Source organism: Brassica napus, chromosome C3, assembly GCF_020379485.1.
Source record: "Brassica napus cultivar Da-Ae chromosome C3, Da-Ae, whole genome shotgun sequence".
NCBI lineage: Eukaryota > Viridiplantae > Streptophyta > Magnoliopsida > Brassicales > Brassicaceae > Brassica > Brassica napus.
The window spans coordinates 27,976,075-27,999,000 of record NC_063446.1 but is presented as its reverse complement, the minus strand read 5'-3'; the positions used below and the strand labels follow the sequence as shown (position 1 = coordinate 27,999,000).

General features: G+C 33.6%; 2 protein-coding genes and 1 long non-coding RNA gene across 5 annotated transcripts; 2 read left to right on the top strand and 1 right to left on the bottom strand.

The window, feature by feature from the left end:
• Window positions 1–8,152: 8,152 nt before the first annotated feature.
• Window positions 8,153–16,386, top strand: LOC106406785. 3 transcript variants are annotated; one of them, XR_007321428.1, is made up of 7 exons: window positions 8,153–8,688; window positions 9,003–9,169; window positions 9,266–9,336; window positions 9,611–9,738; window positions 9,822–14,073; window positions 14,150–15,913; window positions 15,982–16,386. It is a non-coding gene; the product is annotated as an uncharacterized LOC106406785 (long non-coding RNA). The 3 variants fall into 3 exon arrangements; XR_007321429.1 differs by lacking the exon at window positions 8,153–8,688 and adding an exon at window positions 8,693–8,887; XR_007321430.1 differs by having other exon boundaries at window positions 8,677–9,169.
• A 2,223-nt stretch (window positions 16,387–18,609) lies between these two features.
• LOC106406784 (palmitoyl-monogalactosyldiacylglycerol delta-7 desaturase, chloroplastic-like) lies at window positions 18,610–20,479 on the bottom strand. The gene is made up of 5 exons (XM_013847519.3): window positions 19,912–20,479; window positions 19,704–19,844; window positions 19,468–19,608; window positions 19,090–19,196; window positions 18,610–19,001 (listed from the first exon to the last, which is right to left on the bottom strand). Exons 1-5 carry the CDS (start codon window positions 20,434–20,436, stop codon window positions 18,800–18,802), a joined length of 1,116 nt encoding a protein of 371 aa, XP_013702973.2. The 5' UTR covers window positions 20,437–20,479; the 3' UTR covers window positions 18,610–18,799.
• Window positions 20,480–20,814: 335 nt separating this feature from the next.
• BNAC03G39300D (protein POST-ILLUMINATION CHLOROPHYLL FLUORESCENCE INCREASE, chloroplastic) lies at window positions 20,815–22,711 on the top strand. The gene is made up of 8 exons (XM_013846768.3): window positions 20,815–21,058; window positions 21,158–21,269; window positions 21,360–21,444; window positions 21,514–21,592; window positions 21,855–21,968; window positions 22,073–22,185; window positions 22,265–22,375; window positions 22,475–22,711. The coding sequence occupies exons 1-8, from the start codon at window positions 20,986–20,988 to the stop codon at window positions 22,595–22,597; spliced, it is 810 nt and encodes a 269-aa protein (XP_013702222.1). The 5' UTR covers window positions 20,815–20,985; the 3' UTR covers window positions 22,598–22,711.
• The last annotated feature ends 215 nt before the right edge of the window (window positions 22,712–22,926 follow it).

Below are 22,926 nucleotides of genomic sequence, written 5' to 3'. Positions count from 1 at the left end.
AACTTATGGGGGGTTCACACAGATTCCAAAAAAAAAAATATTAAAATAATGAATAGTGATGAACTTGTCTCTCTCCACCTCTTCCCAGTGAACCGGGTTCATCACTGTAGCGTGGGCCCCACGGAACGTGGCGGCCCGCGATTGGTCCGATTAATTTTTTTTTTTTTTTTAAAAACAAAAATTAAACAGAAAAAAATATAATAAAAAAATACTTTGTGAACCCCTTTCATGGGGTTCACTAATGGAGGTGCTCTCATCGTCGTCGTCTGGTTTTCGAAGTAGGCGACATGGTGTGGGCTTACTTAACACGCGAAAGGATGCCTGCCCATGCTTATAACAAGTTAAAGTCTAAGAAGATTGGTCCTCTTGAGGTCCTTGAAAGAATAAATGACAATGCGTACAGGTTAAAGCTTCCAGCAGACATGAACACTTCTGATGTTTTTAATGTCAAGTATCTGTCCCGTTTCTTCTCGGATTCTTCTCCATCAGATGCTCATGATTCGGGGTCGAATCCTTCTCAGCAGGGGAGACCTGATGCAGCATCGGATACACCTTTGGCGCCAACATCATAAGTTTGAATAATACTTTAACTTTATCGATTTAGGATTTGGTTTTAGTTCTATTTCTTTTAAAGATAATGATGCTTTATTTCCTTATTGCTTTAATCTTAAGTTTCCTATTCCTTTAGGGTTTATCAAAGGGAATAGCTATATAAACGACTCTAGTTGTCTTGTTTTAGATACGTTTGATTTTATAATAGAAGAGCTTTGCTTTTATCACTTGTTTAGATTTGATTAAATTCATCAAAACAAGAAGTTGGTCTCAGGAAGCTATCGAAAGAAACTCTTGATCGATCCAAGAACAGATCTCGAAGAACCCTAAAATTCTTAGATCGACCATTCACCCATTCATACGCTGCGCCATACTATATATACACACGCACGACTGGAAAGTTATCCCTTGTTTTTAGATCAATTTTCATATTATCATTTTTCAAATAAGGGAAGTTATCACTTGTTTTGCGCGGGTAATAATATAGGGCATACAAATTAACAAACTAAATAATTAAAAATGATTATTTTTTGATATTTTATCTTCTATAGTTTAATATTGTGAATATTCATAACCGGTGAAATTAAAATAGGGCATATAAATGATTAAAACATTTATAACCGGGGTAAAAAACTAAATACAATGATTTTTTTGATATTTTATATTCTACAGTTTAATATTGTGAAAATATTAATATATTTTTCACTGGATATAATGCATACTGAAGTTTTATACTCCTTCTGTTTTCTATTATTTGATATTTTAAAGTTATATTTTTTATTAGTTATTAAAAATATACAAAGTTATATTTTTTATTAGTTATTAAAAATATACAAAGTTATGTATCACAATTGTTTTAAAAAATTGCATTGAAAACTAAAAATATCACATAATTTGAAAAAAAAAAGTTCTCCAAAACATCTGTTAATAAACGAAGAGATTGTATATATTTGTTTTTTAAATTAAGATGCAAATGATGCATGGATAGATGACTTATAAAAGTTTCATGGAAATAATTTATAGCCCATAATTTTTAGATGCATAGGGATGCGAGCCCCATAACTAGCAGCGTCGGTTCTGATGGTAAGCTTGGATACGGAGCGGATATCTGAAAAATCTAGTGATCTTCTCCGTCCTAAACGAATATCTGTATTTGTGATTCATTTTGATTCCAGAAAATTTGGATATTTGGACTTCCAGATATCTAGAATTTTTTAAATATTCGTGGATTATTCGATTCGATATGCCAATTATATTAAAAAAAATTAGAAAATAATATATAACATTTAAATTAAATAATAAACTTTAAAATATCAATTTAAAGCAAAAAGAATAATTTCATACTAACAAACTAACATTTTTAACAGAAAGTGTAAAGAAAAATTCAATATTAACAAGCCTAATAAGAAAACTATATGTTAATTTTTGAATCAACATAAAAATTAAATTGGCTATACAATAATCCAAAACAAAAATTTGAAAAACAACTTAAAATTAAAAATTAACCAAATTATACCACAAGTATTTATAGATATAATGATTTTGTATACGTATCGGATATCCGGCTTTCCAAAAAATAATATTTGTGATTTGTTTCGTTCTTTTCGGATATCACATTTTGCTATTTGCTTTGATTTGAAACTTTACGGATATCCATATTTTTCGGATCAAATGAAAACGAATAACAGATTGGATCAAATTTAACAGATAATTTGTCCAGCCTTATGATGGTATGCAGAAGAACCATTGGGAAATACCCCTGTTTTAAAACTAATTCCGCTGTTTACTTAGATCCATAATTTTGAGAATATATAAAATTTACTTTTCAACTTTAAAATAACAAAAGTCTAAAAGTTATTTTACACTATTTGAAGTAGTGTAAATATAGATACTGAAAAGAAAAAAAAAGTTTCAATTGGTTATTTATTTCTAAAAGTTAGATGAATAAATTTTGATATATTTTTTCATACTTATAATTATTTAAAAAAAATTGTATTGGATTTCATAAATGTGAGGACCAACCAACATGTATATATAAGAGATTGTTAAAGATTCTATGATTAGAACTCATGTATATGATTGCAAACTAAAATTATATTTACTTCCTTTCAAAATGATGTTTATTTTTGAAGTTTTTACACATATTAAAACTATTTTAATTTTGATTATAAATATTATTTTTGGTGATTAATTATTTTTAACAAATTTTGATTAATATAAATTTAATAAACATAATTAGTTTTTTTTCTTAAATTACAATTTATCATTATAATTTAATAATAATTTATTTTGTAAGAATTGTTTTTTTTAACATAGAATATTTTAAAACGAAGGAAATATCATATTTATTATCTTATATAGAAAGAATAAATGCTTTTTGAAAATTTTACATATAAGGAAAACAATTTTTTTCTAAATAATATAAAAAGTTACATGAGTTATCAAGAAAAAAATAAACATACTGAAATCCCATATTGTTTGTTCTAATGATATGCAATTAGAGATACACGATAGAATAAACTCACTGAAATTCAAGATGCATTACTGACATAAATACTTAAAAAGGATGAATATGATAAGTAAATTGTGCGAATCACTAAATATATAATTAGGCCCCTTTTAAGTAACATTTTTTATTATGATATCTCTAACTTTTTTTACATTTGAATTCAAATGCTATTGAAAACCGACAATCTTCCTCAGTTTACATCTATTTTTACTCTAAAAATAAAGTTTAATATTTTTCAATATATTGAAAATATCATTTTTATATTTAAAGAAAGAATTAATATTCACTTATTTTAGAGAAACACATTATATTTTTCCTATTTTATTATTCTTCTATTTTAGAAAAGTAGAAATTTTTTGAAGATCATAGTCAAAAAAATGTTCTTGCTCAGGACGCCAACGCAAGACGGTTATTCTGCCACCTCTCTCCCCTAGTGTTACTATCTCCAGCCACCTCCAATTATTTTGCAACATTTATGTTCACATTAATTATTTACAACTCATACCGACAAATGTATTTTCCTTCTTTTTTTTGAACACTACAAATGTATTTTCCTAATACCAACTATTCCGACCATATCATATTGAGTGAACATGATACACGTTGTTTTATTTTCGAAAAAATAAAAGAAATAATTTTTTAATTTATGATTACAAACCTTAAACATCATATTTTACCAAAAACCCCTTAAACAGAATATTGTGTTGTATCAGTTGTACTCGGAAATATTTCCAGTTTTCCATACATGCGAAGCTGCGGTCATCAGAAAAGTGGAATGTCGCACGAATACAGTTTGCAGTTAGACTTACCGATGGTGGGCTTCACGTGATCTCAATGCCATGACTAGAACGGAGGTGGATAATGTCCCACCACCAGAAAACAGTGCAGGACCAACCGTCTTTAATCAGGGTCGGCCATGAAATTTATAGAGTTTGAGACAATTACTAAACATATATTTTTCTTAATTATTTATGGGTAAAATGATATACCATAATATTCACAAATATTTTGGGTATCATAAGCGAATGATTCATCTCGTTATGTTTAGGACTGGCTCTGTTCATTAGCAACTGGATCAGATCAATAGCCAAGGTGAGGTGAACTCTGATTCAGCAATTGCACCCAAAAAAAAGTCTGATTCAGCAAGCTCTGCACCATGATGCAGCCTTCCAAGTTAGTACTTATACATTTTGTGAGGAGAGCTCTGCGATTGTAGGTTATATGTATTGTCTTATTCATAGTAGGTTAAGCTGTAGTGTCTTCCAATAATTCTATTCTTTTATTGTAAAATCGTTCCTTTTGAGATTATTTATATCATCACAAAAGTTTCCTTCCCAAACAGTCTATTTAACTAGATTTCAAGCTTTGTAAATAAAGATTGATTAACCGATTCAGGTATGGTATTAATGTTAAGAAACTCCTAGTGTATTTGTCGGCACAACAATGACAGGGATCTTTGAACTGAAAAATGCATTAGGGATTCGTAGAGTTGGAGATGCAAACTTGTGCAACTTACTGCAAAAGGAAAGTCAAAAGGAAAACGACTAGTTTGTAATGAGAAAACCATTCATAAGAAACTCGTGTTCTTTATTCAGACAGCACTCACACTTAAATAGTTATCTTACTTACGTAACCGTTACGACTTGGGAAACTGAATCCCAAGTCATGGTTTTCGTTGACTTTTGCATACACAGTACTTGTAACTTATATAATGTTGTAAATAGGAAGGAACTAATTACGAGCCATTCTCTTCTTTTGAGCTTCGGTAGGTAACTTAACGTTAGTGGCCAAACCAGTAGCTTTAAGAAACCTAATGAGATACCAAGTAACGTCGAGTTGCCACCACTCAAGTCCATGCCTAGCCGAGAACTCGAACGCATGATGATTGTTATGCCATCCTTCGCCGAATGTTATGCCATCCTTCGCCGAATGTTATAATCGCTACCCACCTGGTTCATCACCAAATTATTATAATGTTTACTATTTTCACAAATGGAGATTATCCCATATATGTAGACAGTAGTACCAGTTGTTTTTGGAGAAGTCAGGTGTATTCCAAGCTCGCGTTCCCCATATATGGCAAACTGAATTCACCAGAAAAGTTGTGTGGGATCGAACCACGGTTGCCACACCCTGTCATTGCCATTCTCTTAGAATTTCACTTTTTTTTGTCAAATGTGAGCAAAATTCTACACAAGAGACCCTAAATTATTAAAAAGCCCCTTGGATACATAGTTAGGTTTCACTGTTACCTTCATATGTAGTATGTTTTATTTTTTTCGGTATTAAAATTTTGTTATGTGATTTTCGTCTGAAATGTCTGTTGAGGTCCGTAATTTGACACGCCATAGTCCCTTTAGGACCGTCTAATTAATGTGTCTAAATCAATTTAATTTGACGATACTCAAATTGTTGTATCATTAAAATTAACAATTATAATTTTAACAATTATATCATTAACAATTATATCATTAACATATGCTTGTATATCATTGAAATACACTTAGTTGGCTATCAATTTTCAAAAATATACTCTATCATTAGTACAATAGCAGTTGGATTTAGAGTAGTGATTATTGTAATTTTGTAATTAGGGTTCAGTATTTAGTGAGTAGGGTTGGATTTTTAAATTTCTATAAATAATTTTTAAATATTTTTAATTGATTTAGAAAGATTATTATTTTATTTTATTTTCATAATGAATTGAAATATTTATGAGAATGGTTATCATTTAAAATTAAATATGAAAAGTGATATCAAATTTAAGGTAAAATTAAAATTTCCTCAAAAAATATTTGATACCTCTCTTTTCGGTTTAGCTGATTAATGAAATTACTAGACCCTGATCCGTGCGCCAGCGCGGATATGAATTTTTGGTTTTTGGTTATTTATTTAACTAAATGATGTATTTGTAATATTTGATGTATATTATATTCACCAAGTAAATAATTTTTTTGGCATCTTAAACCATCTATTTATGATGAATATTCGATATCATATACAAAATTGAACAAATAGACGTAATTAGAGAATTGTAGACGATATATAAAAACAATGGTTATTAATGTAAAATATGAAGAAATATTATATCATGATTTAGTATGGCATAAAAGATTATAAATTAGTTATACATGTTTAAAGAAAATAAAATGATTTTTAAACTTCTATGAAAAATTTAACATATAAAAAAGGGTGATGAATTAGTCATCAAATTGTAAATAATTTCATAATTTTGTTAATAATAAATTATTTATAGTCTTTTTTTTCGTCAAGATAATTATTAAATGTCCATAACATTAATATGTTAAAAGGCCATATTATGAAAGTCCATGTTGTAACCGTTTTTTTCGGGTGTAACAAAAAAAATTACCTTTAAGTCTTTGTTTTGTTTAAGTTTTGTGTCGGTAAAAGATTAAAAAAAATCTCTCTATTTTTTTTAATGTTCAATTTGAAGCTTATTATGCGAAAATCATACGCAAATATAGGCAATTGGTTGGAATCTCTATATCTTTATATTCTTATAAATTTTAAATTTATTGTTTCCTCTTCTACAAGCAAATCAATTACCGAAGTAATAGATCAGTTGGTTGGAATCAAATCTATTCTTATAATTAGTGTAATTATTGTTACAGTTTCTATATTTAATAGGTACATTAAAGATACGACATTGAAGATATTTTGTTTTGATTAATAGAAGATATTGGATTTTGAGTTTGTATTTATTGATTTGTTTTTTATAAAGCTTAGAAAATCAGTGGGATGATTGGTTGGTTGATACATCCTATAAAGAAAATGAAAACTATATGTGGTTTGGCTATTGTACATCGATCGATGCATGATGTAAGTTGACTATATAAAACTTGAGCATGATCATTTCAAACTAAAGTATAGGTAAGTTATATGCATTTGTTATATTGTAGTTAATATATTTTAAATATTACATAAGTCAAGTGATTCATGTTTTCGTAAAAATAAAATTTAAGTTCATTATTGGACCGTACTCGTCCGTAATAAGCTACGTTAAATATGATGTATTTTTAGGTTCATTTAATGACATTAAGTTTAAATTTTATTAAGGAAAACTCATTAATTTAACTGGAAAAGACAATCATTAAAATAGGTAGGTTTATTTAATGACATTAAGTTTAAATTTTATTAAGGAAAACTCATTAATTTAACTGGAAAAGACAAGCATTAAAATAGGTAGTTTAATTTAATTTTCAGTGGCATGGAAGTGTAAATAAATTAGAAAATTTAGGGGTATTTTTTAATTGTTACTTTTCTTTTAATAATATAGATGGATGCTTTGCTTTTTCTTTCCAGTTTCCACCAACTGCTTTTTTATCTTAAGAAAACTAAAGTTGGTATTGCGCAGAAATTAGAGTAAATTATACCCTGTGAAAATTATGGAAAACATTTTACTCATTCCTCTAGAAACGTAACGCATCCCTTTGCCATACAAAAGAATGATCATATAACTTTTGCAACTTAAAGGAATTTTTTTTTTTTGCAAGTTTTTATATTTTATTCATTAATCTCCAATTATTTGTCCTGTACTCCTGTGGTTGCCATTTGCAGGAAATGACGAAAAGTAAGAAAGACTGGTTGTGTGACTTGTGGTGACACGTTCCACTAACCTAGTACAAGATTTGGTTTTAGGTTGACAGAGCCGTGCTCATTATGTTATAAGAAAAGCAATTGCTTTAGGTCCCCAACTTGCATCCTATATTTTGGGGATCCTATTTTAATATTTCATTCAACTTTTTTATAATTTTATAGATAAAAAATTTCTATTAGCTTTGATATATACATTTTTGTTGCTATAAATTTATTTACACATGTCTAGATATATATTTCATATTATGCTATAAGTTGGCCAAAAAAAAAACTTTCATATGTATTCCTAAAATATTTTTGCTTTATTTTGTCTTCATTTTTTAATTTTTGTATCAGAATTTTTTTAGCTCATGTAATTTTATTTGCAATCTTGTAATAATACATTTTAAGTTGCCTTTTAGCCTATCTAAATCAACATATATTTAAATAAATATTACAAATCGCCTTACATAATTTTGAATATTGGTATATATGTTTTTACTTTTTGTTTAGAACTGAATAGCTTATATAATTTTTAAGAAATTTATGTTTGGTTTTTCATATATATTTATAAATATATGATTTTGAGAATTTTATGTGATAGAAGTTTATTACTAAATTCTAGGGAAAAAAATATTTTCGCCTTAGGCCCCTCACCTAGGCACGGCACTAGGTTGGTGAGTTTTACGTTTTGGCATTCAACGAACAAATTGAGGTACAAGTACAAGTGTTCACAACTTCACGACTATAAGAAGTACTCAAATAATGGAGGAGAGAGAGGGTGCTACGTACCTCCAAACAGCATTGCTGAAAGACTTCTAAAATGTAAAATATCTATATGTAATCGAAAGAGAATCCAACTAACTAAGAACGGAGTGCTTAGAAGGGTGCTTAATAATTTTTAGATTTAAAAAAAAAAAGAAGAAAAATCCCATAATTAAAGAAGAGTCGATGCTTAATTAAGCGCAGGAAGAAGCGAAGCGGTGCTATTGGACACACGTGTCTCTCTCTCGTGCGGCGTTGTTTCTTCGGTACGTTTATTCCTTCTCCATCTCTATCGCTCCGATTCCCATTTCTCTGCCGCGATCCCGGATCCTTTCGGCTCTGTCATATTCCCAGATCTGTTGTGTTCCTTTCGATTTCTTCGAACGAGTAGACGTGTTTTCCTGTTGATTCTCTAGATCAGAGTCTGTCGAACCATCGATCAATGATTCTCCGTCATTAGATATTGTATTGGGAACTAAGATTCTGATTCGATCTGATATTATTGAGATCCGATGCAATTTGTAATCATATTATACTTGTTTAGTTTAAATTGATCGAATCTCTTTTTGTGTGTGTGAAGAGGTTTTGAAAAAAAAAACATGGGTCTGTCATTCGGGAAGCTGTTCAGCAGGCTGTTTGCGAAGAAAGAGATGAGAATTCTGATGGTGGGTCTCGATGCTGCTGGTAAGACGACCATCCTCTACAAGCTCAAACTTGGTGAGAACGTCACCACTATCCCAACCATTGGTAAGTTAACTTCCTATTGTTATCTTGTTGTAATGTTGTTAAAAAATGTTTTTACTTTGTTTTGTATGAAACAGTTCCATGTTTGATTTTTTGCAGGTTTCAATGTTGAAACTGTGTAATACAAGAACATTAGCTTTACCGTCTGGGATGTCGGGGGTCAGGACAAGGTATTATTGTTTTTGCTAGTCTTTTCGAAGATGGTTTGGTTTGCTTATTATATAGGTTCAGTGTTGGTGACTTTTGTTCGTGTACCAACACTCTACATTTGATAAGCTAAATCAAATCAGCTGGAATATCGAGCATACTTTGATTCATTCTCAAAGAAATGTCATTTTCTGGCTGACATTTCCCATATTAATGGACTATGTTGTTTCATTTTGAGTTCTGCTCTGTTCGTAGAATTATTATTATCAAAATCTTTACTGATCGTTTCTGTTTTAGTCATCCAGATCCGTCCATTGTGGAGACACTACTTCCAGAACACGCAGGGACTTATCTTTGTTGTCGACAGCAACGATCGTGACCGTGTTGTTGAAGCCAGGGACGAACTTCACAGGATATTGAACGAGGTCCAATATATATAAGAATTAATAGATTTATATGCGTGCACCATTTGGTTTTGACTTTGTTATTGTTTTTTTTTCCTGTGCAGGATGAGTTGAGGGATGCGGTTCTGCTTGTCTTTGCTAAATCTTCCCAACGCAATGAACGCTGCTGAGATTACTGACAAGCTTGGCCTTCACTCTCTCCGCCAATGACACTGGTTTGCCAAAAAAAACCCCACACACTTGTGTTGATGCCAATTGTGTAGTTTGTAGCTAACCAAAATAGAACATGTTTTTTTAATAATCCCTAAATAAGATACTTGCATTGAAGGACAAAAATTTAGAGATATCTTAAGTAAAGTTCTTAAGACACATTTATTACTAAAAAAATAATTAAGAGCTCCATCAGAGGCGCTAGAGATAATCATGCTCTAACTATCCATTCACACTCTGTGAGTTACACTTACACTTACGTAGAATAATACAGAACTGAAAGTAAATCTACAGCATCCATGACTCATGGCTAGATGTCCATATATATATTTCTGATGATCGCAACGATGTAATCCAGTTTTTTAAAATTTAATAACAATACTTATCACCTTTTAGAGGACAGAAGCAGTGACAATTCTGAGGAAGTAATCAAACCAAAATATGTGAAGAGTAATTAATGAGAATCACGAGCTGTACCACTGCATTGGTGATGGAAACAATGATTAACTAAATCACCCGCTATGCTCAGACATCACTTTACATTAATGGTTACTACATGTTTTTGTGAACAAACGCGAAGTAAACTCGAAGAAAACGAAAAATACAACTAAATCAAATACCCGTTTTACGAGTTGTATATTGACTGTATAAATGAATAATTTACAACTCTTTAGACCTATATTTATACAGCCTCAAAAACTCGATATTCTTTCTTTTAAATGAAAACTTTCTTATCTACTAAATCAGTTTTCTTAATCTTAAAATAGAAACCGTACCGCATGAGACCTTCAGCCCTTGCACCCCAAATGTCAATTTTGAAAAAGAGCTCATCCGCCTAAAGAATGTGTCATTTTACGGGTAAACCTAGATTTAAATAATTTCCAGATCAACACGTGTGATAATTTATTGTTTTACTTCAAACTGAAGGAAGTGTGGCACATCAAGCAAATATACACTCTAGCTATTTAGGCAGTGTGAAAGTCATGTGTTATATGTAAGCTCAAGAACTTGGAGCTTGATAGGTTGCTGCAGTGGTGGAGTTTTGGTTCGTGTACATGTGTTACACATGGAGAGTAATGTGTGACACATGTTTCGGAGAATAAAAAAGAAACGTCAAGATGCGATGATGTGTGATATTTCCATATGCTTGGTTGACGAAATAGGCATTAAAAGAATGTTATTAGATCAAAAATTGGAAGATTTGGTGATGCTAAATATAGGAAATATTATATTAGATAATAGAAAAAGATTAATTAATATATATTGTGGTTTTACCTAAGATTAGGGTTAGAGCTTTTACGCTGTAATTCTCAGAGTGAAACACAAAGGGTTTTGGGGTTTCATAGCTGAGTGGATTGGTAGACTTGATCAACGGTGTTGAGTTAAGCAAGTTGGGAGTGTTAGAAATCGATCTGTGTCGAGTTGTGTAATTCGGATCAAACAAGTCTGTAAGAGATTGTGTAAATGATTTATAATAAAAGATATACGAGTTCTTGGAATTACTTTGTGTCTTGTGTTTTTGATGTATCTCGATTTTAACAATTGGTATCAGAGTAGAACACCTAAACAAAGGAGGGTTCTTCGAAACAAGGTGAGATCCTGAGAAGAGAATATGGCGACTTTGGCACACAATATTTTGCTGCTAAATGATATGAATTATGGATATTGGAAAGTGAGAATGAGAGCAAACTTACGTGGAGCTGATGAAGATATATGGACAGTTGTTCAATCTGGATGGGAAGAACCGTGGGTGATGCAAGAAGATGGCTTGAAGACACTTAAATCGAAGACAAAGTGGACTGCAACAGAGAAAAAGCTTTCAAAGTTTAATGAAAAAGCACTGGATATAATTTTCAGTTTTGTAGACGGAAAGCAATTTGAGCTTAGGAGGATAAGATTGGACTTACTTGCACCACAGTTTGAAGACATAAGGATGAGTGACGATGAGAAGATAGGAGAATTTAGTGCAAAGCTTAGCTCCATAGCCAATGAAGCACAAGTTCTAGGTAAAAAATACGGAGATGCAAAATTGGTGAAGAAACTTTTGCGATGTTTACCTACTAAGTTTGCAGCACATAAAGCGGCAATAAACTTGACAATGAACAGCGATGAACTAAAGTTTGCTGAGATAGTAGGGATATTAAAGGCTGAGGAGATGGAATTGGAATCTAATTTTTCAAAGCCTGCTCAAGACTCTAGAGTTACAGTTGATGAAGACATCCAAAGAGCTCAAAAACTTGAATAATCTATTCACTTGATGATTCAGAAACTTGAAGAAACCATGAATCTCTTGTATAAGATGTCCAACGACAGACTGCCTAGAGAAGAAGAAAGACATAAAATGCAGGGAGGGGTGTGTTTTAATTGTCATGGTATTGGACATGTCAAAACAGATTGTCCATCATTCAAGAGAAAAGAAATCAAGTGTAATGGATGTAATGGTTATGGGCACATAAAATCAGAGTGTGTGAACACAAAGAAGATGAAGATGAAGAGAAGTTGCAGTGCTAAGAAGCCAGAGAGAAAAGAAGATGCTCTCAATTTTGTGGCTCTTCATGGAGTTATGGGGTCTGAAAAAGACATCACTAAAGGTGAATTTCGTGCGTCATGTGTGTCATACACCAATTCTGATGCGTCACACAGTGATACAGAAAGTGATCTACATGCGGATCTTGTAGCTGAGTACCAGGTTCTCTTTGGTAAGTTTGCAGAACTCAGTCACGGAAACTTGCAGCTCATCAAGGATAAAGCTATGTTAAAAGCTTAAGTCAACATCCTAGAGATGGAACAAATTGACACGAAGGGTGAATCAAAGTGTAGGATGACAGAGAATGATGAGGAAGATGAGCTTCAATCTCTTAAGAGAGTAATCGCAGAGCAGAACCGAGTTCAACAAGAGTCTGAAATAAAGTTTCATCAGATGAAACAGCTGCTGAATCAAGAACTTGAGAAGAGTCAACTTCTGGAAAGACAACTTACTGAGAACTACAACACTACAGGAAATGTGAGTATTAATAGCATAAGATTATAGCGTTTATAACAATTCTGCTATTGTATATCAATACTTGATTTTTTAATAGCGTTTATCATTTTAAAACGCTATATTTGTTATCGCGGGAAAATAAAAATAAAATTATCCGCGTTAATTTGCCAAGTTTATCATTAAGTCACAAAGTACTTTTCCTCTCTACATTTATAAGAAGAAAAAAACAAAACTTTCTCTCACTGTCGGACTCTCCTATCTTTCTCTCTCGACACCAACCAGTTTCCCCCGACTCTCCTTCGCGTTCTCTCCTCCGACCAGAATCCTCATGGCTTCCACCAGATAACTCGCGAATCTTCGTTCTCTCTTCTTCTTCTGATATTTATTGTTCTGTATTAGTCATCGAGTAGGGTTTCAATTGGTTTCAGTGTTAGTGTTTTGAATTGGGGATAAATGATTGTTCTGATTAGTCCTCGATTAAGATTGTTCTTATCTCTGGTTTGATTTTTCCTGAGTCTTTCGAACTGTTTTTATGTGTCTAGGGTTTCGATTTATGGTTCTCTCTGTGTTCTGGTTTTCTCTATGCTACGGGTCATATTCTCTTTCTCTCTATGTTGAAGAGCCGCTATGAACAAAGTCTTTTTTCATTGTCCGCACATAATCAATGAGTATAGTTCAGTAACTGTTGTGGCTTTTAACTTTGTGTTGTTCTTGATTTTGGAGCTTGGTGTGTGTTCTTGTATGTTTGAGCTCGTTCTGTAATATATGGCTCGCTCAGATGTAATTATATGTGCTTTCTTCTGATAATCAATAATCCATGTTTTTCTTCTTCATTTATGGATTGATTATTTTGTATCATAGTTGTTCTGCAGGACGGGGCTTCGTTGGTTCAGCTCGTCGGAGATGAATAAAGGGGAAGTTCTTAGCCTCTCTTTGCCATGAACCTCACCTGTCAAGCTGTCTCTCTCTCTCTCTCTCTCTCTCTCTCTCTCATTTTGTTTTGTTTTTTTGGTACATGAAGGGTTGTCGTGAGCAGACTTGGTAGTCGTGAGCTTGAACACAGAGGAGGCACGGCGTGGTGGTGGTGGTGCTAGCTGCCTCTGCTCACCGAAAAGTGAAGACAATGCTTCATGGTGGTGCGGCGGATGATGATGACGAGCGTGGTGAGTTTCTTATGTGTTGAAGCACTTCTGGTTATTAATGAACATGATCCTCATTGCTACGTCTTTTTCTTCTCAGGAACTTCCGGTCTGGTTGCGGCCGTTTGTTTGGGGGGTCACCGCCTCATAGTCTTGAAGCAAGGCGAATTCAAGAAAGCGTCGCTTCATCACGCTTCACTGCTTAGGTCAACCCGTGACCTTCCCATCGCCTCAAGGGTTGAAGAGCAAGGAAACGTTGTGTTAGGTTTTTGTCGTTTTTGTGTTAGATTTTTTGTTGTTGTTGTGTTGCTCTATTCTGGGTTCTTCGTTTAGCAATTGGCTTATGGTTAAGTATTTTATTTGGTTTAAAGCTCTTGAGAAGAAGGAAATCTAAGATTCATGAAATAGATATTGGTTGTATAATGTTGGATCTGCTTCTTGCTGTTTAGTTCAGAAAACGTAAACTTCTTTGTTGATTCATCAAGTTATTTAGTTTGGTGTTTATGTGTTAAAAGACTGACAAAGCTATTGAGAGAGGCAGAGAACTTCGTTAGACTTTATGATGATAGCAAAGTATTAAATTTAAACTCCAAAACACTTACTTTAATTTCTTATGCCATTAGTCAAATAAAATGCAGAAATACCATAACTTTTATGAAAATAACTATTTTATCTACTTTTTTTAGAATTACAAAAAATGGTTTTAAAGATTAAATTTAGGGTTTAGGGTTAGGGTTAGGGTTAGGGTTTATGTTGAGGGTTTAGGTCAGATTAATATTTTAAAACTTAAAACACTAAATCCTAAATATAAAGTATAATCTAAATTTTTCAAATTTTATTTTAAATCTTACTTTTAGTCCATATTCCAAACTTCAAGCTTTACAACCAAATATATTTTTAATACTTAAATTCTAAACTTCACCCTAAATCTTATACGATAGCCCCTAAGCTTAAACCCTACATACAAAGTCATAAATCTTATCTTTTCAAACTTATAACATAAATCTAATTAATCTTTCAATTCTAGTTTTAAAATTTTAATGTCAAACCCTTAACCCTAATCACATATCATTTCATTTTTCTTGATATTCATTTTACAAAGGTGTGGATCACCTTTCATTTTAATGTTAAAGTATATACATTTTTAATCCTAAAATTTAAATTATAGATTATTTTGTTTTTTTCATATTATAGCTTCCAAACATTTAAACTAAACCATTAAAAAAAAAAAAGTACAAAAACAAAAGAAAAAAACTCACTGGTTAATAAATAAATATTTGGATTGCAAATATGAGCCAATTAGAGACAAGTGTGTGGATCACAATCTTGGTCATTCATTAAACTGAATCTAAAGGTCCACAATCGTTCTCTTCTGAGTGGTTCATTTAGAAAAAGGGGATCACCCATATTTAATCATGGCCGTTGATGAGTATCGATCTAAAGGCTGAAATTAACCTACTTTAATTAATTATTTTTAATTTTTTTCTTCTTTCTCTCCTCGAGACTTGATCTTTTCTCTTCTCTCTTTCTCTCGTTCGCCCTAATTCGTCTTTCTATTGTTAGTTCATCTCTGTTAGGCTCTTTTCTGTACTCTAGATTCCTTTTCTCTGGAGGGTTTAGATCTTTGGGTTGGAAGCGAGTGGAGACGCGTGGAGAGGAACTCCTTCTCCTGGGGGTTTGATTCGTCGTATCCCACTGGCTCAGATGTGCCTTTGTATGTATTAGGTCGCCTTTGACCGGATTTCTTTGATGAACTGGAGATCTGATTTTCTCTCCATCTCTCTCGACGGTTGGATGCTGTTACTCTCATCAAAGGAGGAATCCTATAAGATTCTGCCTTTATACAGATCTTATCCAAGCACAAGTACACGTTCATAACTGCTTGAACTTTTATACAGATCTTAGTTTGACTTTTTTGTGTTCTTGTTACAGGCTTGTTCATGAGGTGCTTTTTGGTCTTCTATTAACAACGACAAGTACTTGTGGTCGTGGTCTCGGCGTCAACAATGGTGGTCTCGGCGTCAGCAGTGGTGATCTCGACTTCGTCAGTGGTGGTCTCGACTTCGTCAATGGTAGCTTAGCGCGGTGGAGGAGGCTGAATAAGCTTTACTGTGTGGTGTTCTTGGCTGGTGGAGTTGGCCTAAAAGATGAAGAAACCGAAGGAGCTGAAGTTGACGGCGAAGGAGATGAAGTTGACGGCAAAAATTTTAGATTTAGGGTTAATTTATTTAATTAGGTTAATCTTTTTAGGTTTACATTTGCAAACCGGGTTTTGTAAACCTGAATTTATTTGTAAACCATAATTAATTATATTTGGTGGTTTTAATTTTTAATAAATTTTCGATTCCAATATATAAAATGCTAATTATATAATAAAAGGAATTTGTATAAATCAATTTAAACAATAAAGAAATTTTAAGTATATAAATTAATTTAATAAACATTTGTATCATTTTATTATAAATATTTAACAATTGCATAGAAATTATCGCTATCGTTGTTCATTTAACTATAGCATCCGAAAGATCCGCTATCAAAAGGGCCAGACCTACGATAACGGGCGCTGTCAGAGCGTTTTAGGGAACACTATTAAAACGAACTAATAGCGTTTAACGTCAGCTATTAATACTCACATTTCCTGTAGTGCAAGAAAGTAAGAATGTTGAACACTGGATCAGCAAGTCTGGATCATATCTTGTCAATGGGGCAATCTCCAAAAATTAATTGGGGTTTAGGTTATCAAGGATCGACTTCACAAGATTATGACGAGGCTGGAGGAATAAAGTTCATAAAAGCTGAAGTAAAATCAGATGACAAACCAAAAGCTTAAGAAAAATCAGGATCAGTGACAAATACTAAAGAGAATCAAAACACAGCTCGTGGGAATGGAGGCTTGTTTTGTAGAAAGCGAGGTCATCATGGAACTAGTTCTCACACGGTTGACAAGAATGAAGAAATCAAGTTTGTAAAACGCTCAGTCCCAGCTGTTTCAGCTGTACGAAAGGATGAAACTCAAGCAAAGATTGTGATTCCAAAGATACAAGATATAAAAGTTGTTGCTAAGCGAAGGAATGACTGTCACTTTTGTGGTAAGATTGGACATAGTGTTGCTTTATGTTATTCTCGGAGAAACCAGATTGAGCGAGCTTGGAGGATGGATCTTTGTTATGTGGAACCTAGAAGGTATGGACAGATATGGATAGCTAAGAATGGTTTGTATCCCAAGTTTCCGAAAGGTGTGTCACATGAGCATACCAATGTGTCATACACTCGAATGGTTTATCAATATACTGAACTTGAAGAACCAGTTCGATGGACTAGGAGGTATTGAGAGTTTTTATGGTCCAACAAGTATCATGAAGTTTTTCACAGAGTTTTTCACTCAAGCAGGGGGAGATGGTACTTGATTCAGGGGGAGTTAAGTTAATACTTTGATTGGATGTATGATGCATATTGTGCTTTGAGGTTATTGAGCTTGAGTTGTAAAACTCAATGAAAAAGGGGGAGAATGTAAGCTCAGGAACTTGGAGCTTGATAGGTTGCTGCAGTGGTGGAGTTTTGGTTCGTGTACATGTGTTACACATGGAGAGTAATGTGTGACACATGCTTCGGATAATAAAAAGGAAACGTCAAGATGCGATGATGTGTGATATTTCCATATGCTGTTGACAAAATAAGCATTAAAGGAATGTTAATAGATCACAAATTGGAAGATTTGGTGATGCTAAAATATAGGAAATATTATATTAGATAATAAGAAAAGATTATTTAATATATATTGTGGTTTTACCTAAGATTAGGGTTAGAGCTTTTACGTTGTAATTCTCAGAGTGTAACACAAAGGGTTTTGGGGTTTCATAACTGAGTGGATTGGTAGACTTGATCAACCGGTGTTGAGTCAAGCAAGTTGGGTGTGTTAGAAATCGATCCGTGTCGAGTTGTGTAATTCAGATCAAACAAGTCTGTAAGAAATTGTGTAAAGGATTTCTAATAAAAGATATAGGAGTTCTTGGAATTACTTTGTGTCTTGTGTTTTTGATGTGTCTCGATTTTAACATTATACTGATAGACTCCGGTGATACAACAATGTAATCCCAGTTCCATCTATGAGTCTAAGCTCAACTCCTGAGCACCGAAGATCCATATTACTCCATCACATCCCAATAGTTCCATTTCTTCCCCCGGTTTTAATTCGTTTTCTCACGGTTTATCCTCCGTGAAGAATGTTAACTTTTGCGGGGAATACTTAATCTTTTGGTAAAAGGGAAATCTAAGTTACGTTTATACGAAGGGAAGGAATATATAGGACATCGTTAGGGTTATTATTTAAAAAAAAAATCGATTAGGGTTGTTTTTTTCCTCTAAGACAAGTTCAGATGTAGGAAATGGAGGGAGCCATTTGAGTTAAGTAGCCGTTTAAATGGGTTAAAGAACTAGATGAAATGGAGATGTTGAAGTTGGAAGACCTTACCTTAGCTATTGACAACATAGCGTGGAAGGCAAGGAATCAAGTGAGTAGAATAGAAAGAAGGGACCTTGGCCAAATAGAACGTGATTTTCAATCTATTATTATCCTTTTTTATTGAATGTTATAGTAGTTTAAAATTCATAATCAGTTTATCACATACAGTCTCTTGCACAGACATATATACCTTTATGTAAACACACAAAAAAGCACAAAACCTTTTTTAACTTTCATAGCGCCAATTGTATAGTTTGATTCTGGTCATAACCACACATAGTTATACGATTAGTCGTTGGTCAATGTCATTCGTTGTTTCTGAGCTTCTGAAGGCAGCTTAACATCGGTTGCTAAACCAATAGCTTGGAGGAATCTAACCACATACCAAGTCATATCAAGTTGCCACCATTCTAGGCCATGTCGAGCCGAGAACTCGAAAGCGTGGTGATTGTTGTGCCATCCTTCTCCAAACGCAAGAGCTGCTACCATCCTGAAACAGCATAACTCAGAATAGAGTTATATATAAACCTTACAAACAATTGAGTTATATTAAGGAGGTGATGGATGATAAGTTGTACCAGTTGTTCTTAGACAAATCTCCAGTGTTCCATGCTTGTTCCCCCCATACATGACAAGCTGAGTTCACTAGCCAAGTTATATGATACACCCATACTATTCTTACACCCTACAATCCCCCAAAAGAAAATAAAATAGAGATTAGAAACGTAAGGGACAAGAATGTAGTTTCACCTTTAAGTTATTACACATTGACGAGAAAAGCATGAGCTAGAGAGACCTTTCGTACAAGAAACATAAAACATTTACTTACGGTTCTGTCTTTGTCTAACTAACACAACTTGCATGGCCAAAGATCAAATCATCTAAGTTCCACTAAGAGACAAGCAAATTGATAACCACACACAAACTTAACAGTGATAGACTCAAAATGAACATACCATTCCCCAAACAACGAAGGGGAAGCCTCCCAATGCGTGTAGAGCAACAGCTAGAGCCAAGGGATGCCAAATGTAAGTAGATCTAAGGAACTGATAGAAAGGCTGCTTCTCTAAATCTCCAACATTATTCCGCTCACCAACCTTGAAACATCAAAAACACACAACACTAGATCAGTGATAAACAACAAGACCACGTTCTCAGATAATGATAAAAGTAAAAAAAAAAGGGTACTTACTCTTTGCGTGATAGTATTGGCATCAAACATCCAATTCATGTGACTAAACCAAAACCCATCAAGCGGACTATGAGGATCTCTGTCTGAATCACAGAACTGATGATGATACCTATGCGTACTCACCCAATCAATAGGGTTCCCCTGAACAAACAACACAACATCATATAGAGACCAAACTACATACAGTAGTTCGAATTCACCAACTCACCTGAAGAGCTTGAGCTCCAAAATAAGCAAACAAGTACTCAAGCCATTTAGGAAGCTTGAAGCTTTTATGAGAGAGATTCCTATGGAAAGATAGAGTAACACCCAGAAGCCCAGTAACGATATAAAGCCCAAAAGCAACCGAAACAGCTCTCCAGTTGAAATGAAACGGAGCCAACAAGCTAAGCACATGCATTGACAACACCACAGCAACAGCTCCAAAGTCCATCGGTGACCATTCTCTTTCCCACCAAGGGTTCTCATCCTTCTTCTTCTTCACCATCACATCGGACGGCATTATCCTTCTGTAATCTCCCGACTCCGCAGCTGATGCGGTGATATCTCGTTTCCGACCCTTTTCGGAGAATGCGGAGAGGAGACTCGGGAGCTTGAAAGGAGCGAGCTTTTGGCTGTGGGTGAATGAGACTCTGGTGAAGTTTAAGGACGGTGATGTTGTTAATATTCGTGTAGATGAAGAGAGGCAGAAGGGCTTGTGCTTTGTTAGAGGAGAAGTCAAAAGAGAAGCCATTGTTGACGTGATAGCCAAGAGAAGAAGAAGAGAAGAGACTTAACCCTACGTTGCGTATATATATATATATATATATATATATATATATATGTATGTGTGTGCGTGTATAAGACAGGGTCTGTCTTTTCGTATGTACACAAGTAGTGTAGTAATGTAATGACTGAGACGTGCAAGATCTCATCAATGTGGTTCTCTTCAAATTTTGTTTACTCATCAGCCCTTGTCTTTGTCAGAAACTTACAAATCGCCCCAATACAATTGTTTTTGTGAGTACTTTTCCGTGTTGGGCTTAGGTTGGTTATCCTATTATGTTTCGACCCATAATAAGAGAGGGAAATGTTCCAACAATTCAAATAAGATTTTTCTATGTGAGAGTTGCAAGTTTTTTGTTTTCATCTGGTGATAAAAAAACTTTTTTTTTTGCTAAACGTGATAAAAAATCTTGAAGATATTTGTATTTGTGGTGCCAAAGAATCCTTATCTTAGAACCATATATCAACTATTCTTCCTTCTACCATCCACAAGAGCTTCTCATCAGATCGGTTTCCCATGGCTGCAGCCGCTAACACCGCCGCTATTTTCGCCTCTCCTTTGAAGCCTTTATCCTCTAAAAGCAGTCTTTGTAAGTTCTTTTACACTCAACATATGTGATTATCTGATGTTAATCTATATAATATGCTCTAGCATCAAGAAAATTGATGTTTTTTAATAAAATATATAGTGTACAGTTCAACGATTAGTCCACTACAAAGGCGATATCCAACGAGGAAGCTTGATCTCCAAGTAATTAAAGCTGTTGCCACGACTCTGGCACCCCCCGAAGAGATCAAAGAGTATGACCTTTTTTGCTCGTCTTGTTACTTTTAGGATATATAACTATATTAGTATAAATCAAAATAGTTCATGGTTGATTAATTCCGTAGATATAAGCTTCCTTCATGGGCAATGTTTGAGATGGGGAAAGCTCCAGTGTACTGGAAAACCATGAACGGTCTTCCTCCAACCGCAGTAAGTTTCTCTATCCATTGCTAAGATTAAAGCTAAGACTCTTTAACATCTAAAACTTTCTTGAATTAGGGTGAAAAGTTGAAACTTTTCTATAATCCAGCTGCAACTGAACTCACTCCTAACGAGGACTATGGGGTTGCTTTTAACGGTGAGTTTCTAATACAACATCTAATTAGCTTGTATTCAGAATATTTGCTAATGAGTTGAGACGGTTAAGTGACCGTTTTGGTATAAATTTGTTTAGCAAACTAATTGTTATAGTACTACTAATTTTAATCCACTAATTTTACATCAAACTATGACTAGTGAGTAACTTCTTGTCAAATTAAACTAGTGGGGCGTTACATAGACTAGTCTTATGGAATAACAAAAAGGAAATTAAATGATTCAATAGATTACCAATGATACAGGAGGTTTTAACCAACCAATCATGTGTGGTGGGGAACCAAGAGCAATGCTTAAAAAAGAGAGAGGCAAAGCTGATTCTCCCATTTATACTATGCAGATTTGCATTCCTAAGCACGGTCCGTTTTTAAAAGAATCAACATAAAAGCATTATTAATTGATAAAGTAGTTATAATTAAGTAGTACAATTAACATTTTTGTGTGTTATATCAATCGACTTTAGCTGTGAATTTGATATTCTCGTTCACCAATGGTGTCGATTGGCACGGTCCATACAGACTTCAGTTCCAAGTCCCTAAGAGATGGCAAAACAAACCTATTGGGTTCTTCAATGAGGTATATATCGAGTTTGTTTTATTCAAGTCATATTATTTCTACTTTGCCAATGTTATTTTTTATCAATCGGTGCACAAAGGGTCTAGCGAATGAGTTGAGTCAAGATGGAGCCTGTGAGAGAGCAATATTTCCTGACTCCAACATTGTTGCGACACGGTGCACAATGATTGCCAACTTGACGGTCGAAGGAGTATGTGTCTCACCAAGTCTATAGACTACAAATCGTTTGTGGGATTATACTTTTTTAACATATTTTACGTTTTTTTTTTAACTTATGAATGACTTTCAGGGAGATAGATGCAATCTAGATCTCGTTCCTGGGTGCATGGATACAAATTCAGAACATTTCAACCCGTTGGCTAATGTTGATGATGGTTCTTGCCCCCTCGAGTTATCTGATTCTGATGAATAGAACCAATCTTTATTCATGTAAATATATAAACACAGATATGTTAAAATCAGTATTTGAATATGTATACATGTGGTAACTGAATATTTTAAGTGTCCCTTGATTTTTACGTAGTTATATAAGAGCTTTACACTTAAATTATCTTACTCTTCTTAGCCGTACCGAATACTAGTAAATCATGTTGATGCATATGTTTAGTTGAACTAACATATTTAAAGGCTAAGTACATTATTATATTGGAGAATTTTCTCAACAGAAAGACAAAGTAAATAAATTATGATCTGTTGCTTTCCCCTGGACCAAATTACTATTAATGATCATGGATTGGTGTA